This window comes from Parambassis ranga, chromosome 10 (assembly GCF_900634625.1).
Source record: "Parambassis ranga chromosome 10, fParRan2.1, whole genome shotgun sequence".
In the NCBI taxonomy this organism is placed as follows: domain Eukaryota; kingdom Metazoa; phylum Chordata; class Actinopteri; family Ambassidae; genus Parambassis; species Parambassis ranga.
In genome coordinates this window covers 5,914,921-5,929,062 of record NC_041031.1, presented here as the reverse complement: position 1 = coordinate 5,929,062, position 14,142 = coordinate 5,914,921, and the positions used below count along the sequence as shown (strand labels likewise).

At 40.3% G+C, this 14,142-nt stretch overlaps 1 protein-coding gene across 1 annotated transcript in view; it reads left to right on the top strand.

Moving 5' to 3' along the window:
• Positions 1–1,077: 1,077 nt before the first annotated feature.
• The window catches only part of aff2 (AF4/FMR2 family, member 2), a 111,560-nt gene continuing 98,495 nt past the window's right edge, over positions 1,078–14,142 (top strand). The window contains exon 1 of the mRNA XM_028416076.1: positions 1,078–1,251. Within this exon, the coding sequence (XP_028271877.1) occupies positions 1,199–1,251 (53 nt within the window). The 5' untranslated portion in view covers positions 1,078–1,198. The remainder of the gene's footprint in view (positions 1,252–14,142) is intronic.

The following is a 14,142-nucleotide window of genomic DNA, read 5'->3' as shown; positions in this document are numbered from 1 at the left end:
AGCTCAAAGAAATCCTTTGGTGTAGAAGAACTTGCCTCAAGGCCACCAACGCTCGACCTAATCACCCCTCCTCAGACTTTACAGATGCCTAATGGGCTGGACGGAGGCCCAGAAAAATGGAGCGTCTGTATACTTTAGTCCATATGAGAATCAATCACAGCATTAATGCTTAGTTTGAGGTTAAAAGAGCCGTCGTTCATTGTAAATGTAGCGGCTTTAAGGGGTTCTTATTGCATGTTTTGTTCCTCCAGACTCTCTCATGTTCCTCTGCTGAATTCGTTTTTAATGTTTATGAAAAATACTCGAGTTGTTATCTTTATGATGCATCATCTGCAAACAAAAATCCACAATCAGAGCATTGGGTCACGCTGAGGTCACGGTGTTATGTCCTCAGTGTTTGGAGCCAGCTGATGAGCATTTTACAGTACACGTTTAATGGGGGGAGGTACTTTGAGACTAAATATGCTCAAATCTGTATACTTTTGGTAAGTATACATTTACAGTAACTGTCTATCAATGATCTGTAGGCTTTGGTGTTTATGCACAGCCACCTGCACACATGATTCACTTGGCGGCCACCACAGAGAGAAAAGAAGACTTTTTTACGAACTGTGGGGCGGAGATTGGGTCTTCTCTGAGGGAACATGAGGTCTTCCTGTAAGACAGAGATGAACCTGATAGCATGTCAGCACCATGCATAATTACATCACACCCTCTGAAAGCATCTAAATCATTTTACATCTTGATGTCAAGTCACTGATTCACATCAACTGACACTTTCTATCTATCTTTTTTGGTTAGCTGAGTTATGACATGGTTTATATTTGAAAGATCTGTGCAATGTAAAAATAGCTCTACTTGTTATGAAGGAACATTTTTGCAGTGAATATTTTTGCAGTGTGACTTCCACAGTGTGTGTGTGTGTGTGTGTGTGTGTGTGTGTGCGCTCTCTCTCTCCCCCCCTCCACCTCTGCCTGGCTGTCAGCTTGCCTCGACCACGTAGCAGCTTCCTGGCAGCGGCAGCAGCTTGTGTCTACTCTCTCTCTCTCTCTCCCTCTCTGACACACACACACACACACACACTCTCCCTCTCCCTCTCTCTCTCTCTCGCTCAGTATCAGTAGCCTATGTAGAACCACGTAGCACCAGCTTTGGATTTTAACCACCACCACCACCACTACCACCAGCCGGAGCGGCCATGGATCTCTTTGAATTCGACTTTTTCAGAGACTGGGAGCTTGAACAACCATGGTAAGTCCTGTGCACATTGCTTTATTATGATGTGTGTGTTTTTATGCGCGCTCGCGTGTGTGTGTGTATTGTGGAGGGATGATTGGATGTGGCTGTCACGCTTTTGAGGTAAAAATCAAGGCTTTTATTTAAAAGAAAAAAAAACACAGATGCAGGCAAAGTGAGAAATCGTGCAAACCGTCTGTTTCTTTGTCACCGTGAAGCTGCCGTTGTTGCTGGAGACGAACCGGGAGGCATGCATACGTAGCCTGCACACACACACACACACATGCACACACGCACAGGCTACACACAGGCAGCGCAACGCCGACTTTTTACTGTCTCATTGTGACATCAAGGAATGTTGGATTTGAATGACGGGACGCACCGGGTACCGTGGCAGAGCGGGGACACGGCGGGTAGCAGGCCATGTGAATGGACCGTTCCTACATAAGTTTAGTAGTTTATTACAAATGTAGTCTTGAGAGTTCAGGCTGCCGTGTGCAGTACAGGTGTTGGTGCATGTGTGGACACAGTTTGGAGATGTCAAATCTGAATATCTGGATGGGAAATAAACAATATGTGTGTTTAAACTAGCTGATATAATGAGAAATAATGTAAAAATGCAGCCTCATCACTCTAAAATGTGGTCAGAATTAGAGTGAAAAAGTTGATTATTGTCTTAAAATAAGCATCTTCTGAAGATCCTAATGTATTGCAGTCCTCAGAGGGAAGTCATTTTGTATGCAGCAAAGGACATAAGAACAAAGACCCACACCAAGAGAAGTCTTCTCATAATTCTGTGTCTCTGTCTGATTTTATAACATTTGCACACAAACTAGGCATATGAAAAGTAATGGAAGGGCAATTCTGTCAACACAGACTTGTGGACAGCTTCCTGTTGAGGTGCATTTATGTAGAATTGTGTCTTAATTTTTTTAAAACCGAACGAGTTTTGGATAGGTGTTAAGCTTGTTTTAGAGCTGAACATGGCTCCAAGTTACACTGTAAACAAGAATAAAGTAAAAAAGCTATGTTTATTTACAGTAGGACAAGTTTTACAGTATACATCACATAGTGTTAAAATAGTATGGAGACTCTTCGGTCGCTCCGGATCCACTCTCTGTTACAGTGGGAGCACGATAACTTGGCAACCATGTTGCTGTTTTGGATCCGTATTTCAGCAGGGAGAGCGCGAGCTGGGGAAAGTGACACACACTGATGTCCCTCAGCAGCCACCACGGAAGGGCCCTGGAGCAAGGTACTTAACCCCCCACTGCTGGAGTGGAGCTGCTCCGGGCTCAACAACAAGCTTGGGGTGTCTACACATGTCACCCTCCCCCTGCCACCACTCCATCACGCCTGTGCTGTCAGGTGGTCCTGATGGGAAACACTGAAACAGGCTTTACTGTGACAAAACACAGAGCATTGAAACATCAAATGAAGAAAAAAAAGAAAGAACAACCAGGGAGCTGCTGATAGGTCGATCAGGGAGATGATGAAATCTGAAGAGGACATTACCTGTGAAGGTGTGCCAGTGTCAGTGAATCAAAAGCCCAATTAAATATTCATGCATCTGTTTATGCAGTTGTTATCATTGCTGGTGTATCAAAGCCAGATCCATGTCTCTGTTTACTAGAAACTACAACTATGTGTCTGACATTTTTATTTTAATATTTAGACACAGAGGATTGTGACAGCCAGGCGATACAATATTAGGATCTAATGATGTACGATGAGGCATTGTTCTGCTCATTCAAACAGTGTTATTGGCTTCTGGATGAGGGAACCAGTTGTGCTAATATGCTAATGCTTATCTGGGTTTTAAGACTCAAACCTGCAGCACTCCATCGTCAGCAACTGCAGTCCTGGGAATGGCCACTTGAGGCTGCCTCCAAAAATGAGTCACTCTCCCCAAATTTACAACAAAACAATAAAATATTTACAGCCCAGTACAAACACCCATCGTAGTCTAGTTCACAGTTTTATATTAAGACTTAGGCTGCCTGCCTATAGGCAAATGTCTGCTTCACTCACACTTCACCTCTTTGCCCATTTTTTTGGACTAACTGGGAATTTGGTGGTGCTGCCAAGTTGGCAACAGCCAGAGACTACTCACCGAGCCTCAACCTGGAGGTGACATCTCCCATGTATGGATTATCCTGGGTGGTTTTTATGACATTTGGAGTCACAAGGCATTTTTTTTTACTGTTAATTTAAATGCAAGTTCTACATGTGGAAGCACCCTGAAGACGTTTGAGGAACAAAGCTTATAACTGCTGTGCTCAGTGGTCGAAGCATGAAAGAAATGTTGCTTTTATACATGTTAACTGAGCCAAGTGTGAGTTTTATATATATATATATATATATATATATGTGTGTCTGTGTGTGTGTGTGTGTGTGTGTGTGTGTGTACTTTTCAATCAGGATCCAGATTAAATGAGTTGTATCTGACTGTGAATGGAGCCAGTGCAGCTCTTCTGTTTCTGTCCAAAGTCTGCTCTTTAACCAGCGTCTTCAGCTGTAAAAGCTGCTTTGATGTAGCTGGCGACTCACTGCTAATAAATGTAGAAATGGACTCAAGTGTCCAAGATTACAAGAAGGATAACACTGGCACTGGAAGATGAAAAGCAGAGCAGCAGAGCAGGAGTTGTTTTGAAATAGATCTATTTTCCTGAAATTTTACAGTGGAAATTTTACAGAAATAAAAGAGGACATACACACACCTTAAGTAGAAGCCTCTGAAAATCACTCAGATTGGAGTTAAAAGTCTATCCCTCGCCATTGATGTGCGGCTGGTGTTTGACAGTAGATTTTCCCTTTAAGGGGAAAGAAAAAAAAAACCAGAGAGAGAAAACAATCTTGAAGCTCCCCACGCCTTTGTTAAATCTGAGCGAACACTGTAGGTCTTCTCCTCCTCCTCCTCCTGTAGAAATACCCTTTCATCTCCTCTCTTCTTTGTTGCTCTTTCTCCCTCCGCCTCCTCCCATCTCCCCTCTTGTTTTATTCTGTCGCTCGGAGATCTGAAGTCTTTGTATGATTGTAATAGGGCTTGCATTGAATGTAGCGTACTGCTCACTGTAATTGCCCATCATGTAGCTGGCTAATCATGGCACTGGAATCTGGGGGAGATGGCTTTGAATGTTAATTGATGCTGATGGTGATTGGTTGAACCATTTAAGTAGTTAATTAGAGAATTGATTACACATATCGTCAGCATGGAATGATAAGATTCCAGCTGCGTGTTTTGGAGCCTAAAAGTTTACATCTGCAGGAAGCCACTCTGATTATTTGTATTTTTTTTATTATCTGGGCTTAATAGTTTCATCATATTTCAACCCCCACCCCACAAAAAATGGTTGAAAATGGTGCTTCTAGTCTGGGTAAAGATGGGATCTGCAGAGAAAAGTGGTGACAGAGTCAACTCACTCAGTGTTCATCCTCACAGTCCAGTATTCAATCTGCCCGTCAATCCTGCTCAGCTCAGTCACACGTGCAAGCTCAATAAGCACAAAAATCATTCATCACACACAATCTCCATCCTCGCTGTGCGATCGGCCTCGGCTCGCCAAACCAGCTCCACTTGATGATACTTCACACCAACATCATCGGTGACTCAGAGGCTGCGAAAGGAAGCTGTGTCTCATCCCAAACTGCCAAGAATTCACAAACAAATGGTCCAGCAGATATAAGACTGAAAAAAAATATATCATTTTATCTCAAACTGACTGTACAATTACCCCCACAGGGCTGTAACATGTGAGCTCTGTCAGCAGGTGTGAAGACGCCGGTAAAACCAATCAGATCACCTGGAACAGTCACTGTCCATGGTGCTGAAAAAGAAACGCAGCCAGTCCTCGTTAGTTAGCTTTATTGTTGTAAGGGACGACCTAATTCACACATTCACAAAACGCAAATACACATATGCACAAACCAATTCAATCTGTGGGTTAACGTGTGTTTGTCGAGCATACTCTGAGGAAATATTCACATGTCTCACTTCATAAAGGCATATAAATGGCAATTAAAGGGTGGGTGGGGGGGGGGCTGCTTCATTTCTATAACATCATAATCTAGTTGTTGTTCTGATGAACCCAGTATGAATCAATCAGCTCACTAAACACCAATATATATATATATATATAGGTGTTTAGTGAGCTTCAATATCATATATATATATATATATATATATATATATATATATATATATATATATATATATATATAATACAAAAATATGACACAGCAAGCATGGGCAGCATGTTTGTGTGCATGTGATGGTCGAACCAGAACAGTGAAGCTTCTGAAGCTGTATAAATGTTGAGCTTACACACGAGCTGAGCTGCTCAAACATCTCTGTGGGTCCGATGGAAACGATTGACATAATTTGACATTGCACACACTCATTTAAATCCCTTGATGTTTAAGTAAATATATTGATTAGAGAGCTTTGAGACAATGTTTCCAGATTTAAAATAATCTGCCTGTTTCCTGCAGATTTGATATATTCCAGAAAGATACATGTGATTCTGAGCCAAAGTGTAATTGTGAGAAGTTGTTAGTGATGCACTGCAGACTAAAGACTCTTTCTTTCCTGGTGGAGCTCCAAAGGATGTAATATTATACAGATGTGCCTTTCCAGCTGTTTATACATTTTAACAATGGAGGAGAATCTCTAAACTTTTTACATTTGTTTGTAAGATTTAGAGCGTCTATCAGAAAACCACAATGTCAGACGCTCTCAGCTGAAGCCACGTTTCACTGCTGCCGCTCTCTTTTCACTCTGTTCACCGCTTTCAATCACCAAAGCACTGAATAAAAGGCGTAATTGCAAAAAAAAAAAATCTTAAGAATGATAATTATGATGACGGAGCTTCTGAATGAATTGTTAAACAGATAATCCGGAGCACAAAGACGGCGGTCGCCTGTTAAAACTTTATTAGTAGGTAAATGGAGTGCCCTTCCACATGCAGAGAGTTGGAGTAAAGACATTTTAGGGTTTGCACACCCTCCATATAAACAGCTACACCATCTGTTCAGTTTTTTAAGTGTCTTATAAGAAAATTAAGAGTAACCATCTGGATGGGATATAAAAATCCTCAGCAGCAGAACATTCATCTTTATCAGTGAAATTGTCTCCCTCCTCTTCAGTTCACATGTAAGCATTCTGTTGGCCTCCCATAAATTTTAAAGACTCTTTGCACCCAGTGCATTTTTTTTTCTGGTAAGCTGGATCATGTGATGAATAATTAGCCTCAAGGATCAAACACTTTCCCAGAAACTTTGAAGGTATTGACATGGAATAAATATGAACATCAACTCCTTAAATGAATCAGATTACTGTGGCTGCAGATTAAAAATGTAAAAAATAAATAAATTAGCTTTAAATTACAAAGAAAAGTTCAAACTGATGGTAATGGAATAATAATACAATGCAACAGTTCACACACACACACACACTGCAAATTACCAGGACAAACATCAGACGATAAGACCCAGCAGGCACTCAGTGGCTCAATGAGGTGCAGTAAAAAGTCACTCATGAGTGCAGCTCAAGTACTTACACTGAAGTATGACTCTCTGAGCTGCAATATCTTTATTAAAAAGAAAGAGAGAATTCACATGCAGCTCAAGTGGCTTATAAACAAAAAAACAGTAAGTTTTCTGCAGGAAAAAAAAATCACAATTTGTCCTGCTGTCAATAGGCAAAGCCCCTGTAAGTCTTAATTAGACTATAAAGCTGAGCACGCGCTTTCCCACGGGATCAGATCACCAGGTTTCTTTTGTAGCCGCTCCTCTAATATTGGCTTTGTCTTCTCACCTTTTAATACTCATATTTATCTGTGCCATTATTGCTCCGGAGGATTTTTTTTTTTTAAAGATTAGTTTTCTTTATCAGAGAATACACCAAGGAGAGATAAGAGAAGTACAAGTGGAGTTTTCGAACAGAGAAAAAGAAGAAAAGTGATGAAGAAATGTTCAATCTGTCAGATATCTGTTAGCACAGGCTACATGGTCAAATCAAAAGTGCATTTTGTGATTATGCTCAAAATGACATTCCCTAATTCATTGTTGACACTCGTCAAGAATTAGTTTAATTAGCTGATCAAGTATTTGCTTTGCTGATTTGTTGAAATTTCATCAGTAATTAGTTGAATTAGCTAATGAAGTAGGTAGCATAGCACTAATTCAGACAGCAGGACTGCGTGTTATGTGTTATGATAACATGATACACACATTAGAATGTGTGAGATAACACTGACCTATGAGCTACACACAGGAGCTCAGGATCCACTCATTCATTACCATTACTGCTGCTGCTGCTCTGGATCTAAATGGCAGTTTTTATTTCACTGCTCGAGCTTCTCTCAGTTTTAACTTGTGTATCAAAATTCAAACTCATACGCTATTAAAGTCGTGACTGGGCAGGGCATATCAGCAGGATTATGTGTGTGTGTGTGTGTGTGAGGGTTTAGAGAAAGAGAAAGCACAAGAGAGCCAGAGACTTGGCAGTCAACACCAGGTAGCTTCTGCCCTTGTGCCCCTAGGATACCAAGACAATACACACACACACACACACACACACACACACACACACACACACACACACACACATATACACCCCAGGTCCCGAGGTTGGCAGAGCCATCTGCCAAGAGGAGCATGGTGCTGAGGAATGATAACACATGCACACACTCTCTCTCTATTTCCCTGTTTTTAGGCACACACACACACATAGACACACACACAGTCTGCCTTGAACCCAGTGCTCTGGTAGCCCTCTCCTCTCTGCTGTAGTTGGCATTGGTGATACTGCTGATACCTACTTTGTGTCTGTGTATCTGAACGTGTGTCTGTGTGAGTATTTGAAGGTGGCAGAAAGCCGACTTAATTCTAGCTCTGGGCGGACGTATTGGAAATCTGTCTGGCTGTCTGTTAGCAGGATGTTTTAGCCCTCTGATCTTAAATGTTTTAGCAGGTTCATTTTGTCCGACATCATTAAGGTGAAAACACCAAGATGTCATGATGTTTCAGGCGGTGGTCTACTACAGAAAAAAAAGCACGGAATACGGTGTATTATTCAATTATAAAGACTACAGAGAGAGAAAACTCAGAGCAGCTTAAGGCAGTTAACACACATTTAATTGTGGGATTTTTGACACTTCAGCAACCAGCAGTGACTGGCATTGTGCAATTAGGCCTACTGTAAAATGTACACGAGGGATTCTTCAAAGGCTGAAAACGTAATGTTGAAGATTCTGCTACTGCTTCTCAGTCAATATTTAATATTTCTCCACCTGAAATGTGTCAGGAAGAATAGAAGGCCCCAGTCCAACATGTAAAAATTATATCCACCACAAAAAAATACAAAAACAGAAATACAACAACAAAATAAATAAAAACATTTGCAGAGCAGCTCATTTTGGATATTTTTGGAGTAGAATCTCAAAAAATGAATCAGAATTTCAAAAAATCAATTGGACTGCATGTCTCTTAAGACATTATGATTTAATATATTTGTTTTTTTTTTTAAACAGCCTGTCACAGTTTGCTTCTAAAGTCTAAAACAAATTGAATCTTTTATCCTCTCTAGGGAATTTAAATTACAAATTTATGGAAATTTAGATTAAAAAATATCAGGTAATGCTATAGCTAAACTTTATTATTATTATTATTATTAATTTTATTTTTATTATTATTACGCCTTATGCATGTTATGGTAGCCTATGTAGGTTGGTGAGATCTCTTCTTCAACAATTTGATGCATGATGCATTAATACAGCTGTATTTACTTTAACTGTACAATCCACAATAAACGGGCTGTTTGTCTGATCCAGTAATAAGAAATTATCATACACATACAGAACAAAAAGGGAGACAGAGGGAGCACTCCGGTCACATTAGCCAATCAAAAACCCATAAAAAAAGACTCCCAGCAGGCCTTTGTGATTGGTTTTTACATGTGTGAGGATGACTGTGGCACATTTGAAAAGAAGAGAGATGGACTGAGAGAGCTGCTTGTTAGACTCTGGACAGTACATTAAACAGTGAATTTAAAATTAAACAGAAATGATCCAAGTGAATTTGAAGGCAGGCAGACACAGAGGAAGTGAGAGCGAGACAGAGACCGAGAGGGCTAATGACGTAGCTTGACGTAGCCGGGGCCAATTTACTGTGAGATTTGGAAAGGTCATCTCCTACACGGAGGCCTGTCTGTGACAAATTACATTATTTACACTGGGTAGAAAGAGGCGGCGAGACGCGGAGAAACACGCCGAGTAAAAGGAAGAGAGTGGGAGGACGAGAGAGAGCGCATGTTGGATTGTAATTGGTCTACAGTGTTAACACAAGAACCCTGAAGACATACGCTAACACGCTGCCTAATGATGCTTTTATCATAATCACCTGCGCTTTTGACATGTATCTGCTGTGTCCTGTCTGTATGGCACGTACAGAGATGTTTCCCTACAACATTGTGAGGGTGTCAACGTGAATGCAGGGTGGACTGTGTGTATACAGGGCATCACTACGGCATGTTAGTTCCTGCATCCAAACATTCTGCAGTTAACAGTGGTGTTTCTGCATGTGTTACCAGTCACTCACTGAATCCAGCAGCTTTTTACTGGCTTTTTTTTATTTATTTACTTTTTATTTTACAGCTCTAAACACTTGATGTCATGCAGGTAAGTCTATTCAGGGACAACCCCTGCAGAGCTGAGGAAGTGGTGTGTTTGATGTATCCCATTGTATCCTTAAGGACAGAAGAGGATAATAATTAGCAAAAACTCTCACCAATAGAAATCACTGAACAGAAGAAGCCATTGATATGTTTCAGGTGACGAAGTGATTGATTGATTGATTGATTGATATTGTAGCTGATCCTTCACAGATAAGATGACAAAAACACACATACTCTACATTTATCACAACCTTAATCTGTGCCGCTTTGTAGTGAAAATAATGAGACTGTAATAACTTGTACTACATAATGAAAATTACTTTTGTTTCCTTATTTTTTGCTACATTAAACAAAGTATGACTACTAAGCATTAAAATAAAGACATTTCAGTGATTCTTATTTCGCCTGAAGGAGAGGACCCAGTTCCCCACAGACCAGCTGAGTGTGTGTGTGTCCCTTGGGCTATCCAGCGAAAGGGAAGTGCCAAAGGGATTAATAGTTAAATGGTTTGGCACTTGGGAATGAGGAGTAATATTAATATTTAGATTTAACTTCTTTAAGTAAATGTGTTAAATGAATAAAGCATCATGTTGCTGCTGCTGAACATCCTCTTGGAAAGCGTCCTGCACAAGAAACTACACCCTTTTTTGTTTAATCGATATTTGTTAATATGTGGGGTTCTAATGGAAAAGTTTCAGCGCGGCGATTGCTCCGTATTATTGTCTTATTGATTCTTTTCTACATGGACGGGTGCACTGTAGCGCCGTTCTTTACCAGGAACCATATTGTTAAAGTAGTAGTAGATTTCTCCAGAGGCTTCTTAGTCTGATTTACTTTAGTTTGCACAGCATGTAGACACACAGAGTCATGTCCACCATAGTGAGACATAGAAATAGTACAGCAACTGTATGGAGGGGTGGGGGGGGGGGTGAATAAATAGTTATGATAATAATAACTGTTATTGAAAGTGAGCTACAGAGCTTTTTCAGACCATGCTGGTAAATATGAATATATTACGCTCTGCTTTGGTGCTAATTATATTTTTATAATAAGCGGTTGGAGCTTTCAGACCACATGTAGCACGTCCGACAATTGACAACAACATGAACCATGGTTATTTGTGTATGTAGCTGGTGGCTTTGTGACGCGCAGCGGGTCGCCGCTGACTGTGAGGATGTGATCAGGCTTAACAAATAGCAGGATAATAAGAGCAGACTCAGCTGAATGTGTCTACCTGTAGCCGTCCTCTTTATGTGATGCTAGGTATAGCTCCTATTTTAGCACAAATGTCAGCTTAGCATTTCAAAGGGGCTCCTGGTTGCTTATTTCCCAGCAGGAGAAAATCATCTGTGACCTCACAACACATCACAAGTGAAGTGTGATCCATCAAAGTTAATAAATAAGCACGGTGATAACTTTTTTTTTTTTTATATTCAGTGCTCAAAGTTTATTATGGAAAGGATTCCAGTCCTCATTTTCTCCTTCATTGCGCCTCTGTGTCCTCCGTCACTCCTGCTCCCCTCCAGGACATTTATTACCTCTTTATCAACTAATTCATAATTATCCTGTGTCTCTGGCTGCCTTTTTCTTTGGTGTCTTCCCCTCTCCTTCCTCTTTCTGTTAACCTTTTCCTATCTCTCTCACCCCTCTTCCTCCCCCTGCCTTCCTTAAGAGGCCTGCTAATACATTTGTTATCAACCTACTCCCTAATTAACATGCCCCCTCTCTGTCTGAGTCTCTCCTATCTCTATTACTCTGTCGAGATGTCTTCTTTACGCTCTCCCATTTCATTCTGACTTTTTCTCCCTTTACACATCCTCTTCTGTCATTCTCTCCCCTTTTTTTGTTGAATAGTTGAATTTTGAAGATGGCTCCTCATCCTCACTTCTGAGGCTCTATTATCTGCAGACAGACAATTTGTCTGTCTGAAAGCCAGCAGGACACAGAGATCCATTTTCTGAATGTGTGAGCTCGTCTTTTTCTCTTTCTCTTCCCTCGCTTTGGCAGTATGTCTTGGGTATGTCTGAGCCTCCTTTTTTTTTTGGATGTGTGTGTGTGTACGCTAACCCCAGTGATTCTATCGCTGCAGCATAGGAGTCCTTGGCAGGCTCCCATAGAGGGTTCATGGGGTGTCTGTGTGATAGCCATTAGCATTTGCTTTCAGTGTTGCCCTGTACCATCGCCTCCTCAGTGGATTTGCTCTGAAGGTGCTGTATCTACCCTTGAAAGGAAAGGAAAACAACTGTTTTTGTACACTTGACGTTATAGGAAACATCTTACAGCAGACTGTAACATTAGCTGTAGTGACAATGCTCTGATTTATACTTAGATTTAGACTTATAGAAAATCCTGTTTATCCAGCTCATTAACAATTAGGGATGCACCGAAATGGAAATTCTTGGCCGAAACCGAAAACTGAAAATGAGAAATCTAAGGCCGAAAACCGAAACACTGAAACAAAACCTATTATGCCAATTATTAGTACCATTGCATTAATGGCTATAACTGTGTACTAACCTCACTAAAATCAAAGCATTGCAAATGCACAACTTAATATTAATGTTTCAAAGAATAAAACAATTGAAAATATTTATTTAGCACATTCAAACAATGCACAATATAAAATAAAATAACTTAGCTTGACCCCACTCATGTGTACATTATGTGTGCATCTTATTTAAATAGAACCAGTGCATAAATAAACATTTTGTCAAATTAAAAAAAAAATGTCCAGCAGAAAAATAAATCTGATCGTCACATCGGCCGAAAATGGCCCAAAAGTGCACTTTCTGTTTTCGGACGAAAATTTTTGGTGGCTGAAAATTCGGTGCATCTCTATTAACAATGCAATGAAAGAGTTTTGTCATGTATGTATGCAGGATTCAGCCCAGACACAATCTGAACATTTTTGCCAAAATTACAGTGCAGCCTTTAGCTGAGTGTATATTTATGTAATCTCTCAGCATAAATCAGGTCGGTCCAGTTTAACTTAAATCATGTTAAAAATGACGCTGATGATATTGAAAATGCTCAAAACAAGACCTGCTATTCATAAGTATTAATAACAGTTGTAAAGGCAGTGAATATTTGAGTCGTGAATATTTGGTCAGATATAATAACAGTGTGAAGACTGAACATTTCTGGATAAATGTTAGTCTACCATCCCAGACATATTCTCTATAGATGTATGTGATGTGGATTTCACTGCTGCTAAGTGCAGTGTAGAAGACGAAAAAAAAACTTGGCTGAGCCTCATTAACCTGTAGATAGATGGCAGCGGTTTGGTGAGGACAGACTGCAAGCTGTAACCCTTCACTCTGCCCATACAGCTAGTGGACTGTGTGTGGGGGGGCTCAATCAATACGCTAAGTATGTGTATGCGTCTGACTCGTGTTTGACCGCGCGTGTGCATTTGCATTTTGTGCGTCCTTGCACACTTGCATCTGTAACTATACGCAGAGGCTGTCTAAATATCGATCCCGAGGTAACTGATGGTCTGTTGTGTTTTAGTTTCATTAAGTTTGACTCGCACGCACAAATGATGACAGATGAAGTCAGCTTGATTCATCAGCGTGATTTTCAAAATTAGGCTTCAGGACATTTTTCAGCTGTTGGGAATTAGACCTGATGCATTTTGGGGGAGCGTGAGAACATTTGCCTACTGCCAGTGTACACACACATACACACACAAGCAGGAAGACTGTCAAAAAGTATACATTGAAGCATTTGGCAGGGATTCACTGCTTTATCCTCATGCACATATAGCTGGTCTGTTTGTGTTTACTGCCCATAATCCCACATCTCTTCACTGCTGTTCATTACTTTGTCACTCAGATCATCTCTTTGATGTGTTCTCTTCATTATTTCCATCTCATGTAGAGTTCTAGTGTGTGTACTTCAATGCTTGATTGTAGAAGAATGGAAGAGGAATTTCTTTTAATCTTTTGTAATCTTTTTTTCATAATATTTTTACTCTCATCCAAACCCTGTTTATAGCTCATTCAATGTATTCTTATGGGATGAGTTTGATGTTGATGGATACAGTTCTTTACAGCAACATGCTGTGTTGTTAACAGAACAATAGCTTCCCAACACATCAGACTAATCATCATATCCTTGCTACTAAAAGCAAAAAAAATAAAAGAACATTTTTATTGGTGGTGTTATTGCTGTGCATAAGCTGCACCACTTTTGGTCTGATTTTTCCATTTTTGAATGCAAATGTTCACCTA